The 23,866-nt window shown below is 42.2% G+C and overlaps 1 protein-coding gene across 1 annotated transcript in view; it reads left to right on the top strand.

Annotated features, from left to right (window-relative positions):
• Positions 1-11,753, top strand: part of LOC110525881 (substance-P receptor-like) — a 32,774-nt gene extending 21,021 nt beyond the window's left edge. The window contains exons 3-5 of the mRNA XM_021606365.2: positions 2,649-2,799; positions 4,637-4,833; positions 6,600-11,753. Of these exons, the coding sequence (XP_021462040.2) occupies positions 2,649-2,799; positions 4,637-4,833; positions 6,600-6,969 (718 nt within the window). The 3' untranslated portion in view covers positions 6,970-11,753. The remainder of the gene's footprint in view (positions 1-2,648; positions 2,800-4,636; positions 4,834-6,599) is intronic.
• Positions 11,754-23,866: the final 12,113 nt, after the last annotated feature.

Genomic DNA, 23,866 nt, shown 5'->3' with positions numbered 1-23,866 from the left:
ACTCAGGAACCACACCTGTGTGGAAGCACCTGCTTTCAATATATTTTCTATTCATGATTTAGTAAAGTGTTTCCATTATTTTGGCAGTTTTTATTTTTTATTTTATTTTTATTGAACCTTTATTTAACCAGGAAGGGCTCATTGAGATTTAAAATCTCTTTTTCAAGAGCGTGCTGGCCAAGATAGACAGCACCAAGTCATTACAAAAATTACAGACAAACAACATGAAAAATTACCAGTAATCTAGTAAAAACCATAGAATTCACAAGATTATAACAAAATCAAAAACAGCAAATTAAAAACATTGCCAGGTCAGGGAATCAGTCTCAAGACCATTCATCAGTGATTTAAAAATACCAATATGGACAAGTTCTTCCAGTTTAAAAGTATTTTGTAAGGCGTTCCAAGACGATGGTGCAGAGTACATAAAAGCCCTTTTACCAAATTCAGTTCGGACATTTGGAACAGTTAGCAGGATAAAGTCCAGTGAACGAAGAGAGTACCCACCACATTTCTGAACAATAAAAATGCCCAAATAAAAAGGTAGTGAACCCAAAATGGCTTTGAAAATAAAAGTATACCAGTGCCTGAGTCTATGAGTGACTAGAGAAGGCCAGCCAACCCTGGTATACAAAGTGCAGTTGTGCGTAAGGGTTTTGCAGTTTAAAATAAATCTCAAAGTGCCATGGTAAAGGGTGTCTATTGATCTCAAACACTGAGCGGAAGCATTCATACAGTGGGGCAAAAAAGTATTTAGTCAGCCACCAATTGTGCAAGTTCTCCCACTTAAAAAGATGAGAGAGGCCTGTAATTTTCATCATAGGTACACTTCAACTATGACAGACAAAATTAGCAAAAAAATCAAGAAAATCACGTTGTAGGATTTTTAATGAATTTATTTGCAGATTATGGTGGAAAATGGGTATTTGGTCAATAACAAAAGTTTATCTCAATACTTTGTTATATACCCTTTGTTGGCAATGACAGAGGTCAAATGTTTTCTGTAAGTCTTCACAAGGTTTTCACACACTGTTGCTGGTATTTTGGCCCATTCCTCCATGCAGATGTCCTCTAGAGCAGTGATGTTTTGGGGCTGTTGCTGGGCAACACGGACTTTCAACTCCCTCCAAAGATTTTCTATGGGGTTGAGATCTGGAGACTGGCTAGGCCACTCCAGGACCTTGAAATGCTTCTTACGAAGCCACTCCTTCGTTGCCCGGGCGGTGTGTTTGGGATCATTGTGATGCTGAAAGACCCAGCCACGTTTCATCTTCAATGCCATCTTCATCTTCAATCTTCAATGCGTTTCATCTTCAATCTTCAATGTTTTCACTCAAAATCTCACGATACATGGCCCCATTCATTCTTTCTTTTACACGGATCAGTCGTCCTGGTCCCTTTGCAGAAAAACAGCCCCAAAGCATGATATTTCCACCCCCATGCTTCACAGTAGGTATGGTGTTCTTTGGATGCAACTCAGCATTCTTTGTCCTCCAAACACGACGAGTAGAGCTTTTACCAAAAAGTTATATTTTGGTTTCATCTGACCATATGACATTCTCCCAATCTTCTTCTGGATCATCCAAATGCTCTCTAGCAAACTTCAGACGGGCCTGGACATGTACTGGCTTAAGCAGGGGGACACGTCTTGCACTGCAAGGAGTCCCTTGCGGCGTAGTGTGTTACTGATGGTAGGCTTTGTTTCTTTGGTCCCAGCTTTCTGCAGGTCATTCACTAGGTCCCCCCGTGTGGTTCTGGGATTTTTGCTCACCGTTCTTGTGATAATTTTGACCCCACGGGATGAGATCTTGCGTGGAGCCCCAGATCAAGGGAGATTATCAGTGGTCTTGTATATCTTCCATTTCCTAATAATTGCTCCAACAGTTGATTTCTTCAAACCAAGCTGCTTACCTATTGCAGATTCAGTCTTCCCAGCCTGGTGCAGGTCTACAATTTTGTTTCTGGTGTCCTTAGACAGCTCTTTGGTCTTGGCCATAGTGGAGTTTGGAGTGTGACTGTTTGAGGTTGTGGACAGGTGTCTTTTATACTGATAACAAGTTCAAACAGGTGCCATTAATACAGGTAACTAGTGGAGGACAGAGGAGCCTCTTAAAGAATAAGTTACTTCTTGCTTGTTTGTAGGTGACCAAATACTTATTTTCCACCATAATTTGCAAATCAATTCATTAAAAATCCTACAATGTGATTTTCTGGAGAAAAAAATGTAATTTTGTCTGTCATAGTTGAAGTGTACCTATGATGAAAATTACAGGCCTCTCTCATCTATTTAAGTGGGAGAACTTGCACAATTGGTGGCTGACTAAATACTTATTTGCCCCACTGTATATAACATATCCCCATAGTCTAGTAAAGGCATACATGTAGCTGATACTAGCCTCCTTCTGGCTTCAAAAGAAAAACAGTCCTTATTCCTAAAATAAAATCCCAAATTCAGCTTCAATTGTTTTGTAAGTTGTTGAATATGCCATTTAAAAGAGAGGCCGTCATCAATTAAAATTCCAAGATATTTATATGAGGTTATCTGTATGTGTGTGTGACTGTGCCGATCTTCTTCCCCTTTCCTGTAGGTACAATTGTAGCAGTGCTGCATGCTGATCTTGTCTTCCCCTCCCTGTCGTGCCCTGTAGGTACTACATGTGCGTGACAGTGCTGATCTACTTCCTGCCTCTACTGGTGATGGGCTGTGCCTATCTGGTGGTGGGCCTCACTCTCTGGGCCAGTAACATACCTGGAGACTCCTCTGATCGCTACAAAGAGCAGCTCACTGCCAAACGCAAGGTACAGCACACTATAATAAAAGGTGCAGTACACTATAATAAAAGGTACAGCACACTATAATAAAAGGTACAGCAGACTATAATAAAAGTTGCAGGACACTATAATAAAAGGTACAGCACACTATAATAAAAGGTACAGCACACTATAATAAAAGGTACAGCAGACTATAATAAAAGTTGCAGGACACTATAATAAAAGGTACAGCACACTATAATAAAAGGTACAGCACACCATAATAAAAGGTGCAGCACACTATAATAAAAGGTACAGCACACTATAATAAAAGGTACAGCACACTATAATAAAAGGTACAGCACACTATAATAAAAGGTACAGCACACTATAATAAAAGGTACAGCAGACTATAATAAAAGTTGCAGGACACTTTAATAAAAGGTGCCGCACACTATAATAAAAGGTACAGCACACTATAATAAAAGGTGCAGCACACTATAATAAAAGGTACAGCAGACTATAATAAAAGTTGCAGGACACTATAATAAAAGGTGCAGCACACTATAATAAAAGGTACAGCACACTATAATAAAAGGTACAGCACACTATAATAAAAGGTGCAGCACACTATAATAAAAGGTACAGCACACTATAATAAAAGGTACAGCACACTATAATAAAAGGTGCAGCACACTATAACAAAAGGTGCAGCACACTATAATAAAAGGTACAGCACACTATAATAAAAGGTGCAGCACACCATAATAAAAGGTGCAGCACACCATAATAAAAGGTGCAGCACACTATAATAAAAGGTGCAGCACACTATAATAAAAGGTACAGCACACTATAATTAAAAGGTACAGCACACCATAATAAAAGGTGCAGCACACCATAATAAAAGGTGCAGCACACTATAATAAAAGGTGCAGCACACTATAATTAAAGGTACAGCACAGTAACCCTGGGTTACACCAGCCCAGCTCACCCTAACCCTAACACTAACCCTAACCTAACCCTAACCACAAGGTACCATACAGTAACACTAGGTTTAAAGAAATAGCGTTGACCATAGTATTATATCATGGATGCAAGGTACAGTAGGATCTTCATTGATCACCCTGTTGCAGGACATTTTAAACTTGTAGTGTATTTGAGTTTTTAATTTGTATGTCCATTAATTATAATCCACATAATAATTCACATGTCCTGTTGCTGCAGGATTATTTTCCTGCTGTAGCAAACTGGCTCAAATGAAGATCATATATCTGTACACTAACAAATCAGGGGTATTGTAGGGTAAATATTTACTGTGGGGCTCTGGGAAAGATTAGATTATGTCAGAATTGAGTACAGTAAGTATGCATGGGTTTACACCATGGTAACCTATTGTGTACATGCTCTGCTAGCTACTGTACATCAAAATGACCCAAGTATCAGTAAGAGTATGTGGAGTTTATGGGGCTAGCTGTATATCTATGGCTGCATTTACAGAGGCATCCCAACTCTGATAGTTTGCCCAATGTTCGAAAAAAGCACAATTGTATGAGCCCTTGTCAAAGGCAGCGCACTTTATAGAGAACATGGTGTAATTTGGGAGAAAAACTTGAACTTGGCTTCATCACCTCCAAGTCCAGCCAGGGAGAACTTTCTTATGTCTCTCACACATACCCTATTCCACTTTATTTCCTGTTGTCTTGACCCCACAATCTAAAATTACATTTTGATTCAACAATGGAGAAGTGCCATGTATACCATGGAAATGCCTCATGAAATGACTGAACCGAACTCGGAATTACAGAACTAATTTAATAGGATCTCTGTCATTAGAATTTGAATGAACCCCAATCCTGCGGTTGATCTGTGACTCTGTCTGTGATAGGTGGTGAAGATGATGATCGTGGTGGTGTGCACGTTTGCTATCTGCTGGCTGCCCTACCACGTGTACTTCCTGCTCCATCTGTTCTTCCCCCTCCTGTTTGAGACGCTCTACATCCAACAAGTCTACCTGGCTGTCATGTGGCTGGCCATGAGCTCCACCATGTACAACCCAATCATCTACTGCTGTCTCAACGACAGGTAGGTACACTACAGAGGAACACACACAGGCACCTAGGCACGCATGCAGGCACACACACACACACAATGGGTAAATCAAAATGGTTTACAATTCTCTTACCTGTTTTTTATTAGGTAGATTATTTATTCACTGCATTATTTATATGTTGAGGAACATTCATCACATATTACTCATAACCTTTACTTGTGTGGTGAAGGCAAAATGAAAAAACAAAACGAATTCCTGCATGAACAACAACAGCTTGCTATAATGTGACTTGTTTCAGTTTTTTTATCGCTTTGGTGCAATTTTCACAATTGTGTGGTACAAAACTCAAAACAGATCATCAAAAAGGCAGTTGTTTCAAAACTCTAAACACACCAAACTTTTTTCACCAAACTTAATCAGTGTTTCATCTAGAAATATATGTTTGACGTTGCAATACATTTTCATATAAAGTAATTGCCTTTCACAATGCAATGCTCACATTACTTTTGATATGATTCTCTTCTATTTTGAAAACATTTTACTATTACTTCATTTGACTGATGATCACTTACACATTTGGTAACACCTATAGATGTAAACTGGCTTGTCTACTGCAGATTTTGAGAGCTAGATCATGAATATGTATGTCTGTAAAGTAGAAACATAAAAGTATGATATGCTTGATGCGTAATACTATGATGATGACTATTATGATTTTTATTTTATCTGATATTGACAAGCCCACATGAAAAAATAATATAGTGTGTACTGTGGGAGGAATACTATAATATTCACTGTAGTGTTTTTGCAGACTTTACTGTAGTATTCGCTGAGGCACACAAAGATTTCAATCCAGACCTATGTCAGGTTTGGATTCGCCATGCCAAAAGGTTTTTCCCTAAGTGCATGAACAATGAAGATATTTACTGCAATTTCAAGGAGAACCTATGGCCAAATGCTCAAGACAGGCTTGATGCAAACTAGTGGCATCTAAACATTGTTTATTTCGTGTCTTTCATTTGATTACATTGTGAAAGATGTCTTCAATGATCACAGCTTTGATCACACATGAGATTAAATCCTACTACAATGGCTCTGACGCTCGTCGGATGTGGCAGGGCTTGAAAACTATTATGGACTACAAAGGGTAACCCAAACGTGAGCTGCCCAGTGACAAGAGCCTAACAGACGAGCTAAATGCCTTTTATGCTCGCTTCGAGGCAAGCAACACTGAAGCATGCACGAGAGCACCAGTGTATTGCCAAATGTGAAAACAGTGTAATGTGCTGTAATTTACAGTACTGTAGCATACTTAATTCAAATGGCAATTTTGAATCCTGTATCTTACATTTCTTGCAATTGTAAATATGTTTAATTCACTGTGGTGGTACATTTTATGAAGAACCAACCTCCCATTGGTTTTCCTATCAACCACCTGCCGGCTGTCTAGTGTCTCTGAAAGATGCCTATTTCACACTAGGTTATGGCTGAGTGTCATTAAAGTACAAAACAAAAATGTGAGAGTTAGTTACACTGCTAGAGAACTGCCAGGGTCTAAGTCATGAAACATTCTGCAGCATCCCTCTCCTCTCCGCATCTGCCTCCACTCATTTTCCATCAAACTCTTTCCTCTTCTTCTTACTATATCCTCAGCTTTTTCACATTCCCCTTTAAAATAAAATCTGTCCTCCTGGTCTCTCGTCTGTCTGTCTGTCTGTCTGTCTGTCTGTCTGTCTGTCTGTCTGTCTGTCTGTCTGTTTGTCTGTCCTGTGCTATCTGTCTCTCTGTCCTTCCCTAGGTTCCGAGCTGGCTTCAAGCAGGCGTTCCGATGCTGTCCCTGTGTTCCCGCTGGCTCTTACGAGGGTCTGGAGCTCAAGTCCACACGTTACCTACAGACCCAGACCAGCATGTATAAGACCAGTCGCATGGAGACCGCTGTGTCCGCCGTGCCGCACGTGGTCGACGACTTGGAGCCTCCCAGGTTCGGGGCCCTATCTGGGGCCGGGTGTGAGGCCGGGGCGCGGGGGGTTGGCGTAGGGGGCGTGGGGTTGTGTGCGGCGGCACCCAGGCGCTCCTCTCTGGACCTGACTTCCAATGGCTCTTCGTCCCGCAGCATCTCCAAGACCGTTTCGGAGACCTCCAGCTTCTACAACAACCTGCCTGAGTAGGGAGGGGAGAGTAGAGTCAAGCACCGCTGAACACTCTCTCACAATATCTGCCAATGGGGACCGTGTGCATGTGTGTTTGTGTGTGTGTGGCCGTGAACGTGTTTGTGTGTGAGTGTACATTTGAGTTGGTGTGTGGGTTCCGTCCATGTATGTGGATGATGTCCTTTCATTGAATGTTGGGCATCAAGTCTACCGCCTGTGACTAAGGCTTGGTTTGGTTCCCCTTCAGAGGGCTTTCCAGTGTGCCCTGATTCAAACTAAACAGGAGTCAGTAGACACTAAGGCCATAAGGCATACCTAGCCCACACTACCTGGTACCTGCTGTACACGAGTTAGCTGAGAACGTCACGAAAACGATGCGCACGCTTCAATGGGGCAGAAAGCCGTGTATTGTTGGGATTCTGGATGGCCAGGTAGCTAGCAACAATGACAAGTGGGGAATCGTGAGTGGCTCGTTTCAGCCAGTTTTACCTTCTTTTTTGAGGTTTTTGACTGCTGTCACGTCTATGCTAAAATGGCTCAAATTCGCCTGCTAGCTAACCAAGAAATGTAAGGATGTATTTGAGAGACAACATGTACTCATTGTGCAACTTTATTTATGTTTTCAATAAACATTGGAGACAAAATGTAGTTTACATGTTGTCAGAAACCAACCCTGTCTGTTTTGCCCCATTAGTTGCACACGTGTCGGTTTTGTTGCTAAACAGCCAACCCGTCTATAGCCCGCAGAGCTAAAGGCTGGGTTCAAGACTGGGTCACAAGACTTGATCAATACAGAAAACAATCTTAATACAGGACCCAGCCCTAACTGAACCCTAGAACCTTTACACTGTCCACAAAGCTTCAATTAACAGAATCTACCTAAAACTTACCTAGCATATTATCAGTTGCTTCTAATGTTCATATTACCACCAGTACTTCTGAATGATGCATTAGTGTGTGATTGCTGGGAGCACAGTCAGTTCTCATGAACATGTTTATGATAAGCTTGGTATTCCGGTTGCATAGCCTAAGACCCTGAAACGAAGCCCGGGGTTAACAAGCCAGCACTCCATGGGAAACTAGACTACTGGGAAACTAAATTAGACTACTGGGGCTGATGTGTGTTTAGCTGGTGGCCTTTTCAGCATGACTTCAGTGGAATAATGTGGGATAGACCTGAACAGAGTGCTAGTCAGCTGTGTACTTCGCAGGACATCCGACAGTGGAGAAGTGTAGTGTGATTACATGAACAAAGAGAAACTGCACTGCGAGGCTTTTGTTAGTTCTTGTAACTAGCGAAGGGAACATGGGTTTGGATACTTAGCATAATGGCGCTGAGGGAGGGAGGAAGGGAGGCAGCTTTGAGGCAATTATCTCTGTATAAAACCTCTGGGTCTCAGATGGAACCCTATTGCCTAGATAGTGCATTTTGACCAGAGGGTGCCCTTTGCCATGCAACCATCTGAAACCTAGCGAGTACACTTATGTATGTATGATGTTCAGCACACACATAATCACACATTCTCACACAGACCCAAAGACACCCACAGCTGTTCACACACATGTATTTAAATTCCCCAATTTTACGTTTGTATTAACATTTTAGATCAATATTTTTGCATTTGTAATGCCTTATTGAATAATTGAATTCATCAATTCAAATTGTATTTGATGATTTGAAACGGAATTGAATGAATATTGCATTAAGTTTTAAAATTAAATTTCAATTTAATTCCATATTCTATATTTATATTCAGTGTCAATATGGTAGATACAGTACTGCATTCATCCTTTACGTTAACTTCCTGAACATATGCCTATGTGGGCTAACACAGTCTTCTGTCATGCATGTTCCGGAGAGTATTAGCTTTCAGAAATGGGCTAAGCTTATTGCCCAAACGATTAAAACCCTAGAGCCAAATTTCTAGGAAGACAATAAATTCAACATACCACAATGGCTTCAGAAACCAACAGAATCTGCTCCTTTGATACCGCTAGCTTCTGTTCACCACAGAGAGTGTTTGATTTTATCGGTCCTCCTCTACCTTTCCTGGTTGGCAAAGTACCAGGATGTTGTTTTGAATCTGAATCTGGGGAGTACTGAATTCAAAAACGTAAATCATTAGAGGTGTAGAATACCTACCTATCCCGTTGTAATTAGATACCTATTCTTTCTGCCTTGCCACTCCTATGTTACTGTGTCTGGTAGACGTCTAAGATTCATTCAGAGTTAATTGTGTGTGTGTGTGTGTGTGTGTGTGTGTGTGTGTGTGTGTGTGTGTGTGTGTGTGTGTGTGTGTGTGTGTGTGTGTGTGTGTGTGTGTGTGTGTGTGTGTGTGTGTGTGAGTGAGTGAGTGAGTGAGTGAGTGAGACACGTCTCAGTGGATACAGTCTGTAAGGAGGAGGACAGGATTCACTCAGACATTGCATTTCTCCTCAAGAAACACGCCTTGCAACTGATTCATTTAACATGGGGAACCAGATAGCCTATTTTTCTCTCCAAACAAACCCTCTCAGGCAGACACTAGTTTAGCCAAAAAGGCATCCCTCCTAAACCAAAAGGTTGGTAGCTCCCATACAGTTGAAATGAATACTGAAACCAAAAATAGACCAAACACTCAATGTCTAAATTCAATAGAATGTTTTTACATTTCAGATGGCAGGTTCAAGAGAAGATTATGCCAAAGAGAGGCAGCTGAATGTGTACTCAACCTCATTCAAAAAATATTTGTTAATTGACAATGTTGCAGGATGTATGGTTGCTTATTTCAGAAAGCAGTGTTGGTTTTGATCACTGCAGTGATGGAGACAATAGGCTGGCCTTGTTCCCGTGGGTTGGGAGAGAGCTGGCGCCATGCTGTCTACTCAACTGGGTGAATGTCCTCATCAACGCCATCTCTCTCCAATCACACTAATTACCCACAAGGGGAGAGAGACGGAATGGAATGAGACAGAACAGCTGTACACACACATACAGAAAGAAGCACACACAAAGACATAGGCACATACAGACACATCCATGCACACAAATGCACACAAACAGACACACATACACACACAGGGTAAAACGAGCAGATCTCTCCTTTGCCTTAATGATGTGATGTGTTTTTCACTTACCTGTATGTATGAGCCTACCATCTACATGATGGATTCTGGCTGGTGCAACGCACCATGAGATGTGCTTATCTCTGCTACAGTGATCTGAGTGGCTACTGCTTTGATGCGTTTAGATCGAGAGAATCTGCCATGACTGAATGGGATGGGTGGGAGCCGAGCAGCATCAGTTCCAGTTTTTCGTCACTGGTCATTTGGACATATCAGGATTGGGCAAAGACAGAGAGCTTGCTTTTGCGAGGGTGGAGACTGTTTTTGCCGGAACTCTCCATTTCGAACACGCACGAACACAGAAGTTTATAAAGCAGCTGACCAAATCACGTGAGATTTTACTTCTGGGTTAGCAAAGATTACAGCAGTACTGCTGGACAGCAGCTCACACACTGCTTGTAGTTTACCACAGTCACAGTTGCGCCCCAAATGGCACCCTATTCCCTATATAGTGCATTTCTTTTGACCAGGGCTCATAGGGAATAGGGTGCCACACACAATGCTCTCTGATACAGTGCTGAAGGATCAGTTAATCTCTTGTGTGGACCTCCTTGTACATAGTACAGTTATGTTTGGTTGGTTCTCTGTATAACTTTGTTGTTTCTTTGAAATGTCATTGTTAAGCATACCAGATGAACTCATACTGCAGGGGTCGGCAACAGGTGAGCCACGGGCCAAAACCTGTCCACAAGTGATTTCCCCCCACAATTAAGGTATGAAATGAATGCTATTTTCAAATACAACCTCTTTTGGGGCTTAGTTGTGGTCAATTTGCAGCATACAGATTATTATTATTAGGTTCCGGGCCTCCAACCATACGCTTCGGCAAAAATTGTCCCACGGCTGAATCTAGTTGCCTACCGCTGCCATGCTGCAACGTTACAAACACTTGCTCATTTACTGCTACTGCACATGGCTTGGCTTGTGTGGTCTGTGTTGGTCTCTGTTGTACATTTTGTTTTGAATACATCTGTCACGCTAAACAGCACATGAAAGCAATTGAACATATCCAACTATTGCAGCTGAAGTGGTTTACAAGCTGCTGGAGGGAGAAATGCTGCAACTTGGTCTCAGAGCATTTCGAATTATTCTATACGAGACACTCCATTTAGCATAATATGTTACGTATGTATGTTCGTATGTATGTATTCATTTGTGGACTTCTATTATCCATTTCGTGTGATATGTTATGAATTACAATTGTTATAAGTTACCCATTGCAATTCATACAATATATTAAGAATTTGCAATATGTATGATATGTTACGATTTCCAATTTGTTGTGGCTATCATTAGCTAGGTGGCTAGGTAGCTAATTCAAACATTAGCTAGGTGGCTAATGTTTGCTAGGCTATGGGTGAGTGGTTAGGGTTAAGGTTAGGAGTTAGGTTATAGGGTTACGGTTTAGGAGTTAGGTTAAAGGGTTAAGGTTAGGAGAAGGGTTAGCTAACATGCTAAGTATTTGAAAGTAGGATGTAGTTGCAAAGTTACTAATTAGCTCAAATGCTTACGTTGTCCATGATGAGATTCGAAAACGCAACTTTTGGTTTGCTAGACATTTGCGTTATTTTTGCCTTAATTAACCTTTTGTCTTATGTAACCATACCAGTGGAGTATTGTGGGAGGAGCTATAGGAGGACAGGCTGGTTGTAATGACTGGAATGGAATTAATGGAACGGTATCAAACATATGGAAACAACATGTTAGACTCCGTTTCATGTATACCATTCCAGCCATTGCAATGAGCTCATCCTCCTATAGCTCATCCCACCAGCCTCCACTGAACCATACAAAACGTTACATATCATACTAATTTTAGTGTCTATGAGACCAGGATGAGAGAAATGGTAAGATGAACCATTGAACAAAACAACTTTGTTGTTTGTATTGCACTGATCTATCAAATGGACTTCACTTGTCCTGCTGCTGACTTGTCTGAGGCACTGTTGACCATTTCTGAACACTCTGTCAGACAATTACCCTGAAGGACTGAACTATTAGCCCAGTATGCAGCATCCCTGGTGGAAGATCTCTGTTTTCAACAGAGCAGCATGTATTACTGTCCAGTTTCCACATTGCATCCTCTACCTGACTGAGTCCCCTGCATTGGCCATTATCAGCCACTATCCCAAACCACCTCTGTTACACCACTTACTCTCTCGGGTTATGCTTTCATAAGTGTTATTATGTGTTATTTCAGACATGTGTATTTCATATGTATTTGTTACTCTTGTTGAGAGATTTGCGTCGACATTGTGAACGCACTTATTGCAGTCGTGTCAAGATATTTATTTTAGCAGGATTCATCAGTAAAAAAAAAAAAATGTAGAAAGAGCAAAGGTATTTACAGTGTTAGTATTGCTTTACACTAACCCACTATCTCTGATGTACATATTCAGGTGTTTTCTGGGGTTTCTTTCGCCTTTTAACACATTGCTATGTTGTTCGTTGGTTTCATGCAAATCTCAATATTGTGTTAATGTTTTGAATACGTTTGCTCATATTGTTGCTACTATTTTAATCCAACATCAGTTTGTCGAGAATATTGTAGCCTATAGTATTTAGTATGACTTCAAACAAAGAATCTAAACCATGTTAAAATATATAGAGTGAATGGAGGAGCACCCCTGCAGAACTCAGCAGAGAAATAGTGCTAAATAATGCCGGGGAATTACTAAAAGAACACAGACAACAGTTCGCTCTGGGATTGGCATGGTCTCATGATAATTCCTGACCTCCAGTGGAGACCTCACCAGACAGATAAAAGGAGAGAAGAGGGAGAGGAGAGGGATCGGCGAGCGGAGAGCCCTGTGTCAGATGAAGCGTGTTTGTGTTTGGACTGGACCTTTGTTTTTTGCCTGTAAAAGGAGAGCAGAGGGCAGTCTGTGCATATTAAACACCAGTCCAACTGCATGGGTCTGGACAGAGTGCGTCTGTCCATGTCTCTGTAGACCTGCCAGAACAGCAGTGACTCACAGGCCATGTACTTTATCTGTAAATTGGGATACGTTCCAAATGGCAGCCATATGTGCCCTGGTCAAACGCAGAGCTCTATAAAGGGAATAGAGTGCAAATCTCAGACAGTCTATTTAAGAATCATCTGACCGTAACAATCTATCCTATTTCAAGGAAAATATAAAAAATATGATATACCTGAATGTTCCTGATGATACTTTTTACAGCATTGTATGGTGTTTTTGTGAGGAATGTGTTGGTTGTAGAGCGAGCGAACCGCAGCCCGATCCTTGAATTGCCTCAGTTGCGAATGCATTAGGAGACAGAAGTGAAGTTGACAGATGAACAGAATAGGCAATGAGGAGATACAAAATGATATTGACAGCATGAAGAGAGTGATAGAGAAGATGGAGACAGAGAGACTGACTGAGGAGAGAAGGCGACGGGGGAGTATAAAGGAACCCATACTGAGACTGATTATCACGTCTGGATCACCCTCTCTGTTCGAAAGTCCGACTGATCTGCAGCTCATGTAAATAAATCCTGATTTCCTCATTCACTTATCTCACTTCTTCTCAGAAGCCTATCACCCCACTCACAGAGAAATGTGAGAGAGGCTGGCAACAGACAGACTAGAAGCTAGATTCTTCCCCAGAGAACAGGTGTGTGTGGCTCTAGTGGCCTGAGCGTCCGTGCAGTGATTAGTGTCGGTGTGCCTAGTTTGCGGTTAACATCTTCAGAAAGTTGCAAGAAATACAAATCGCTGATGCATTCTTTAATATTCTTTACATGTAGGCTTTGGATTGAACTAATATTCACTTGCTTTTTTCTCGAGGGCACAACAATTATTATCTGGGGTGATTTATTTTCGTGGTCACACTGGTGCTCGCAAACTAAATGTCAGGTCGCAAAGCAAAATATCTAGGAGCATATGCGACTAAAATGGTTTCACTTTAGAGCCCTGAGTGGCAGGTGGTGGAGAGCGGTAGGGGTTCCGCTTTCCCTCGTTCCCTTATCAAGCACATCTTTCATTATCATACATTATCGTGTGATCATGCAGTGTAAGTGGATCTATGTTCGTATCTGTGTTCTTCCTTTCTTTCTCTGTCTCATCTTGATGTGCATAAGAAGGGACTTGATCTGAGGGCCCTTAGACGGTACCGTATGTCTCTCTTCAGATGTTCTGCTCTGATTGTCGTAAAGGTTTGTGCTGTTGTGGTTCCCTCAAACAATGTACAAACTGTATTTAAATGAAACAACCACCAATAAAGGCTCCTTTTGTTGAGAGAAACTGTGTCTGTTATTAAGTATGACTATTGATCTTATATACTGTATCTTATTGAGGATTTATTTATACTCTTTTTTCTGCTTTCTTTCTGCTTTCATTAGCATTTCCTCTTCCTCTTTCACTATTACTGAAATTACCATAGCATTCTGACAAGGTCTCTCCGAGATACATGTCCCCCTTCCTTAGTGGGCAGTGCAGTTTTGGATAGAGGAGAATAAAGAGAGGGTGAGTCACACCGGGCAGTTGTCTGAGAAGGTCCAACTCACATGTCCATCTGTCCTAAGGGCATGCATAGGAAGCAGATACAAGGACTCTTGATCTCCCTCTCTAACATAAACATGCAGAGACATATATTCATTCACTGCTACCGTAATATTAGACTATATATATATATATATAACATTCACTACTACCACTTGGGCTCCCAAGAGACCACTGCGTCTCAGTGCTAGAGGCGTCATTACAGACACCCTGGTTCGAATCCAGGCTGTATCACAACTGGCCGTGATTGGGAGTCCCATAGGGCGCTACTCAATTGGCCCAGCGTCGTCCGGGTTTGGTTGGTGTAGGCTGTCATTGTAAATAAGAATTTGTTCTGAACTGACTTGCCTAGTTAAATAAAGGTTACATTATTATTTGTAACACCATAATAATACACTATATGTATCAGTCACCTGCCTCTGAATGGGTAGAGGTCTGACAAACTTAACATTTCCTACGCTGTCAGATTCTTCTCACATAAAATGACAATGTGCTTACATAGAGGTGTTGGGTCACATATACTATGCAGTGGAGACAATTAGCTACTACAGTGCAAAGAGAAAGAGGAGTGCTAAGTTGTTATCAGCAGAAGTAAGTTGGAAGGAAGTAACCCCATGAGTGGCAGAGAGAGAGTGACTGTTTTAGAATGTCTATTTGGGAAATGTCCTCCAAACTCTGCTCTAGGGAGAGTGGATGTCAGAAACAAAGATGGAGCCAAGTGTGAAGAGGCATGGGAAGCGAAGCCTCCCGTTGCTCTTTTTTAACTGAGCGTGCATCCCCCTGCTCCTTCACTCACACACACACACATACGCACGCGCACGCACACATGCACGCACACACACCCACAAACATACACACAGACACACACATGCACACACACTCCTCCAACAACAGCAGCAGCTCTGCAGACCTGCTTGAATAATAAAAACAATGATGCATTCTTCTCTGCCAACAGCAAACATGCTCAACATGACAGATTAAATTGCCTCTTGTAGGCAAAGCCCGCAGAATAATAAAGTGTACTCTCCTCTCTCTCTGGTGCTTCTCTGTCTGTTTCTTTGTCTCTTCAACCATTATTTATTTCACTCCACTCCCTCTCTCTCCTTCCTTGGCTCTCTCTACAGATGTCAGCTCTTAACTTGACCACTCGTCATTTCATACAGCTTAATAATGCAAGATAGATATTGGTCTGCACTAGGCTAGGACATACAAGTTTCTAGTGTATCCTAAGGTTACGACCCTTAGTTCGTAGTTCAATCATGGCCTGGCGTGGTCTAGCAGTTAAGGCCGCTGCCTTCAGTGTGCACATATAGGCCTACTGTGTTGACATGGGTTTGATTCTAACCTATGGACTCCAGGCACAAATAACTCAATCCTCCAATGGACTTGATGTAGTTACCCATTTCAAATATGTCCAGGGTTATTTTACCCCCGATCTTGATAAGAAATGCACAGGGTTGATAGTTTTATGAATTAGTCACAATGCAAGCCAACTCATTTCAAATGTAATATTAGCGTGAAACACCACTGCCCAGTGACCCAAGCCTACCAGATGAGCTAAATGCCTTTTATGCTCACTTCGAGGCAAGCAACACGGAAGCATGCAAGAGAGCAACAGATGTTCTGTGTGATAACGCTCACGGTAGCCGATGTGAGCAAGACCTTTAAACAGGTCAACATTCACAAAACCGCAGGGCTAGACGGAGTACCGGGACGGGTACTCAAAGCATTACCAGGACGTGTACTCAACTTCTCCCTGACCGAGTCTGCAATACCAACATGTTTCAAGCAGACACCATAGCCCCAGTGCCCAAGGAAGCGAAGGTAACCTGCCTAAATGATTACCGCCCCATAGCACTCAAGTCGGTAGCAATGAAGTGCTTTGAAAGGCTGGTCATGGCTCACATCAACAGCATCCTCCCGGATACCCTAGATCCACATCAATTCGCATTCCACCCCAACAGATCCATAGATGACGCAATCTCAATCGCACTCCACACTGTCCTTTCCCACCTGGACAAAAGGAACACCTATGTGAGAATGCTGTTCATTGACTACAGCTCAGCGTTAAACACCATAGTACTCTCATAGCTCACCACTAAGCTAAGGACTCTGGGACTAAACACCTCCATCTGCAACTGGATCCTGGACTTCCTGACGGGCCGCCCCCAGGTGGTAAGGGAAGCCAACAACACGTCTGCCACGCTGATCCTCAACACTGGGGCCCCTCAGGGGTGTGTGCTTAGTCCCATCCTGTACTCCCTGTTCACCCATGACTGCGTGGCCAAACACAACTCTAACACCATCATTAAGTACTGAGGAGATCGATTCTGTTACTTGTTATTCATGTCAGATATTTCCATTTTGGGATAGTTGCGTGGAATGTCAATGCGTTATCACATAATGCTGCTTTCAAATCCCATCCTACTAAGGTAGGAGCCTTTGGAGGCAGGTAGGCAGCAGCCTTTGGATTGGTTAAATAATAACAGTATGCTACACCAACATTAGTTTCCATTCACACAAAACGATTGCCCAACACTGGGTGCGAACTCAGACAACTGTGCTACAGCAGTTCACAATGCTCTCACAAGCCGTGAGAATGCTTGATGATACTTGATAGCAGTGGCGATTTTAACATGTAAATCTTTGTGGGGCAAACAAAAAAAATGTGGGATGCATGCCAGCAAAGCAACAACACAACACTAAACAATACATTAATTGAACTACAACGGTGACAAACGGAGCCCACAAACTGTTAGGGCCCAACAGCAGTCCCAACACCTTACCAATGCTACAGTTCATTCAGCCTCATGTACTGCCTTTCAAAAAAACATAGCTGATATGGCTGACTTGCTTAAACAAATGTGCTTTCCACTAACAATTGAGATGTACTACAAACCATGGCATAAGGGGATGACAAGCGGATAAGAGGCAATCCGTCATTTTGATTAAGACATTTATGAGCGAGAGACAACGGACGTAGTCAATATAACTATTTGTTCAGCCCTTTTGAAATGTACAGCAACAGAATTCAGAACATGGGCCGTTCTTCCATATAAACAGACAATGAAAGTTCTTACAATATTCGATGATTACATTTCTCTAAAACAGTTTATTGGCAAACAAGCCACGAACGATGTGTTTACAATACCGCGTTGGTGAAAATAAACCAAATTATTAGGGTGAGGCAGGGTGAGGCACATGGGCAACTAACAGCTTACTACACAACATACACTAGTATTACTTCATCTACAGTATACATATCTCTCTGGCATCCTATATAATTTGTGAAGCAGCATAAGACATTTTTGGACTCACGTTGTGATGTGCTTGAACAGAAAAGTGGCGTGGGGGTTCTTCGTGGGCAAATTTTGTCATCAAAGAGAAAGATGCCGGATTTACAATTCCAAATTGAATGACCTCTCAAAACGTATTTTCCCAGTCGTTCCCAGTTGTCTTGAACTCACAGTTAGCCACTGATTCCTTCCCAAACCACTCATTGTTGAATTTCGCGATTTCCAACTTGTTGTGTAATGTTTATGTCCAATGGCCGATGAGCACGGAGACGTTTTATCTCTAATTTCTCTTCATATGACAAGGATTGAAATGGATTTGATTGTCGACATGATTCATGGTGACGACTGCTAGCTTGCTAGCTAAGATTTTGAAGTATGATGTTGACCAATGTCAGTCCAATCAAAACTACTGTACATATAATGTCATTTTATGTCATTCTATCGATGTGGCCAATGACCTTGAGCCTTCTTGGATGGGCACTTCTAAAATAATTATATGGCAGAACCCGAGGGGCTAAAATTTTAGAGCTTTAACCTTAGAATTGGGGATGACATACTGTCCCATGAGTGACAGAAAACTGAGCCATTCATGACAGAAAACTTAGCCAATCAGGCGCAATGCTCCGTATTTTCTGTTGGCTAGCCCCACCACCACAGAAAGCACTGAGCTAGGCTGAAACACTGAACCACCTGCATTTTGGAGCTGCCTTACTCAAGAAAGCAAAAAAGAGACCATGTTTGTATGCGGCTTTATTGAATTTTTTTACATTGTTTGCAAACTGAGATGAGTGACATGTATTAATGCCAAGATAACAAGCAAAACAGGCAAGCCCCCCCAATTTTTTGTATTAATAAATAAATGTATATACAGTATATAAATTAACCTAAAAGTGTGGGGCTCAAAACAGGTGCCCCACCGGCCCTGAATGACGGGTCGCCACTGCTTGATGGTATGAGGCCAGTTGTTTTGCAGAGCCTTGCCCAAACCATAGCCCCCTAGGTACAGTATTGCATTGTATAGCCTACAAACACCGCTTCCAGCTGCCCCCTGGTGGCGATTAAATATTTATTAGAATCCTCCTGCTGCAGGATTATTTTCCCGACGACGAAGAAATGGGTCACATTAATATCCGACATCTGTACATCCTCCTTGATCTACTCTTCTTGAATTTCTAATTTTGTCCTCTCTTTGTTCTGTCTTAGAGGGTTTCTGTCTGTCTGTGTCTGTTGATATTGTGTGACTCCATCTCTGTTTCCCCCATATTCAGATTCCAACAGAGTTGCAGTGTTTTAGACAGACATCTTGAAGCAGAATGAGTCTTAGGTCATGAGGGATGTTTGTCAGGAAAATAAGAGGTTGTGGTCGCGGATTGTGATGTCTATTCTCTCTGCCATCAATTTCTCTGCCACCAAAGGAATGCAGTTTGATATACCATGCTGTTTTCCTTTTAAATGCAATAAGATGCTCTAGAGCAGGGGTGTCAAACATACGGCCATGAAGAGGACCAAGGTGCAGCGTTGTGAGCGTACATATTCCTTTATTTGTATGATGTCGACAAAACAATAAACAATCCAAAAACCAACCGTGAAGCTATAGTGCCAACAAACAAAGACAACCTACCACACAGAAAGGAGGGAAAAGGGCTACCTAAGTATGGTTCCCAATCGGAGAAAACGATAGACAGCTGTCCCTGATTGAGAACCATACCCGGCCAAAACATAGAAATACAAAATCATAGAAAAACAAAACAGAGAATGCCCACCCCAAATCACACCCTGACCAAACCAAATAGAGACATAAAAAGGCTCTCTAAGGTCAGGGCGTGACAATATATTTGTTTTGTTTTTTGTTGTTTCTCTTTCTCTACTCTAAAATGTGCAGTTTTGTCACACAGCACAATGCCACAGATGTCTCAAGTTTAGAGTGAGCGTGCAATTGGCATGCAGACTGTAGGATTGTCCACCAGAGCTGTTGCCAGATAATTGTATGTTCATTTCTCTACCATAAGCCACCTTCAACGTCATTTTAGAAAATTTGGCCTCACAACCACAGACCACGTGTAACCACGCCACTCGGACAGCCACCCGGACAGCTGATGAAATTGAGGAGAATTTCTGTCTGTAATAAAGCCCTTTTGTGGGGGAAAACTAATTCTGATTGGCTGGGCCTGGCTTCCCAGTGGGTGGGCCTATGCCCTCCCAGGCCCATTCATGGCTGCGCCCCTACACAGTCATGTGAAATCCATAGATTAGGGCCTAAGGAATTAATTTAAATTGACTGATTTCCTTACATGAACTGTAACTCAGTAAAATAGTTGAAATTGTTGCATGTTGCGTTTATAGTTTTTGTTCAGTATAGAAAAGCAGTTTAAATGTGTTTAAACAAACACATGCATGCACAATAAGTGCAGAAAGAGCAAAGTAAATATACCTTCATGTAAACTTGCACAAACTTTATGAACAAGCAAATACCAGCAGAAGCATCTATCCCATTAAAACTAACAGGGTCGCTTGCACACACACGTGCATGTACTCACACACACACACACACACACACACACACACACACACACACACACACACACACACACACACACACACACACACACACGTGCATGTACTCACACAGACAAATTATACAGCAGTTAACTATTCAGAGTTAAACTTGGACTTCTCTCTCTGGGTGTGTGTAGGGCTTTGTAATCCTGTGTCAAGTGAAGTTCTTTCTTTCAGACTAAGTAAACACAATCAACATTTCATAGAATAGCCATCAGCCAATGTTCTCCTCCATTCAGACAACGGTGACCAGAATCTCAATCAAACCATTCAAAAGAACTTCATCAAAGCTATGTAGCAAACAAACAAAGAAACAAACATACCCTGGTGAGAGGATAATTCAATGAGCATAGTGAGTCCACATGCTGCCAATAATCCACCTTCCCTTCAAATATTTTGACACAAAGAGCCACAACATATTACACAAAGAGCCACAACTAGTCATAGTTATGATTAAATTACTGGATTGCTGGAATCTAGTATGGCAATGCCAGAGTTTTGCCAGAGCCAGTTGACGTCATAAAATATCCTAACGGTCTAGCATATTCCAAGTCATCATCCCAGAGACAGATCATTATCCAAACAGAAACAGAGAGTGCATCCAAAATGGCATCCTATTCCCTACAGGGTTAGGGAGTAACTGATTCATCAGATATAAAAAAAATTTAACTGTCACTGTAATTAGTTACTTTACCAGCAAAAATATTGTAATCAGAGTACAGACACTTGAACAACTAGATGATTACTTATTGGATTACTTTTAAATTCAGGAAGGATTTTGAGGAAAAAATAAATGAACACCTTTCTGTTTTCTCAATGACATAATATTCAGCATTGAAAAAAGGCACAATCTTAAATGAGTTCTGCCTGAGCAAGTCTGAACACTATGATGACAAAAAGTAACAGAAAGTTAACTTGTGGGTAGTCCCAAAGTTTAGTAACGGATAACGTTTAGAAAGCAATCTACCCAACCTTGATTCTCTATATAGTGCACTACTTTTAACCAGGGCCCTCTATATAGAGAATAGGGGGCCATTTGGGATGCACCCAATCAGTGCCCATACAGAGATGGAGATCAGTATACAAATAACAGCATATCCCACATCAACTTGGAGACTGTCAGTATCCATAATCAGTATCCATACACCAGCCTCACTCCAAACTATTTTTACAACACGGTAATACCCTCTAATTAGGAATCATTGTATCTTATTATCCCCATCTACATGCATCACTGTCAGCAACTAGCTTTTCGGGCCGGGGACTAGTTTTCCTTATTACTTATTACAACCATTTTATTCTCTGTTTAAAATAATTTCTCTAGTACCCCCTCATACTTGTCCCCAGATAAATTACCTCAGGGACCTAGAGTGATAACTACTAGATGACTTGGCCCATGCTACAGAGCAGATCAGCCAGGCTCAGCAGAGCAGAGTAGCCATGCTCATGTTACAGAGAAAAGCAGCCATGCTACAGAGCAGCTATGCTACATAGCAGAGCAGCCATGCACAGCAGAGCAGATTACCCATGCTACAGAGCAGAGCAGAGCAGCCATGCTACAGAGCAGCCATGCAATAGAGCAGAGCAGCCATGCACAGCAGAGCAGCCATGCTACAGAGCAGCCATGCAATAGAACAGAGCAGCCATGCACAGCAGAGCAGCCATGCTACAGAGCAGCCATGCTACAGAGCAGAGCAGCCATGCACAGCAGAGCAGATTAGCCATGCTACAGAGCAAAGCAGAGCAACCATGCTACAGAGCAGAGCCGCCATGCTACGGAGCAGCCATGCTACAGAGCAGCCATGCTACAGAGCAGCCATGCTACAGAGCAGCCATGCTACAGAGCAGCCATGCTCAGCAGAACAGCCATGCTACAGAGCAGCCATGCTACAGAGCAGCCATGCTACAGAGCAGAGCAGCCATGCACAGCAGAGCAGCCATGCTACAGAGCAGCCATGCTACAGAGCAGAGCAGCCATGCACAGCAGAGCAGATTAGCCATGCTACCGAGCAGAGCAGAGCAGCCATGTTACAGAGCAGAGCCGCCATGCTACGGAGCAGCCATGCTACAGAGCAGCCATGCTACAGAGCAGCCATGCTACAGAGCAGCCATGCTCAGCAGAACAGCCATGCTACAGAGCAGCCATGCTACAGAGCAGCCATGCTACAGAGCAGCCATGCTACAGAGCAGAGCAGCCATGCTACAGAGCAGCCATGCTACAGAGCAGCCATGCTACAGAGCAGCCATGCTACAGAGCAGCCATGCTCAGCAGAACAGCCACGCTCAACAGAGCAGCCATGCTACAGAGCAGAGCAGTCATGCTACAGAGCAGCAATGCTACAGAGCAGAGCAGCCATGCTGCAGAGCAGAGCTGTTCGTTCTTTGCACTCCCTCCCAAGAAAGACCTATTGACTTATGAATCAGAATCACAAAGGATGCCTCACAAATGGCACCCTATTCCCTACACAGTGCCATATAGGCCCTGGATAAAAGTATTACATTAAATAGGGATTAGGATGCAATTTGCGATGCATCCATTAAGTCACAAAAGCATGGTGGGCTACAATATGTCTGTCTGTCTGAGTGAGCAACCTGAAAGCGACAGGGCCTGGTGCTGCTGTGCTGTGTGTTCATGGCTGCTGCAGGCTCTATCCAAGAAGTTTATTTCTGCCCTGCAAGGCACTGGCACAGCATTGGCAGGGCAGCACTAAGTCAATGTCATGTTTTGTATGTGTTTTCTCCCGGTGCTGACTCATCGAAATCTAATGGATAGTGACATAGGAGGGTCATTCCATGTCATTTCAGCAAGCCATTACAACCACCATCTCAGATTAATATGAAAAAGTTCCTGTAGTTAGAAACAGATAAGATAAGCATTCCCGGAAACATTATCTGAGAAATGACTGCCCCTAAATTGGCCATTTTAATTCACAGGATTCATATAATATGCAATAATTATAGTACCTAACATTCGATTTGGACCAAACCTTTTTCTAACAATGAGTAAGACATAAGGAATCCAAAGAAGGGGTCAAAATCCATCCACAAACCTCCCACACCCCACGACAATCCAACCCCAACAACAAGTATACAGTATCAGTTCTCTATGTTTCAGAAATTGTATGGAGCTCGGAGTGTTGTTTCCTTATCCTATGTAATGTCTTCTCATTGAATTTGGTTATGTTTAGTCTCCCCTGTCAAAGAAATTAGTGATTGAAGTTGTTAGGTTTATGTTACATCCTGCATCCTGATATTACCAGGTTCTGACCAGTAGATGGTGCTGTTCCTGCTATTAGGTGATTATTTTTAAAGAATTCCCAAATCAGATGTTAGGTGCTATATTTATTGAATATTATATGAATCCTACACATTAAAATGGCCAATTTGGTTGCAATCAATTAGCTGAATTTCGCAGAGATCAAATTATAGTTGAACAAAATAATGTTGCAGGAAT

The sequence above is a fragment of the Oncorhynchus mykiss genome, chromosome 6, assembly GCF_013265735.2.
Source record: "Oncorhynchus mykiss isolate Arlee chromosome 6, USDA_OmykA_1.1, whole genome shotgun sequence".
Taxonomy (NCBI): Eukaryota; Metazoa; Chordata; class Actinopteri; order Salmoniformes; family Salmonidae; genus Oncorhynchus; species Oncorhynchus mykiss.
This window is presented reverse-complemented; position numbering and strand designations above follow the sequence as displayed.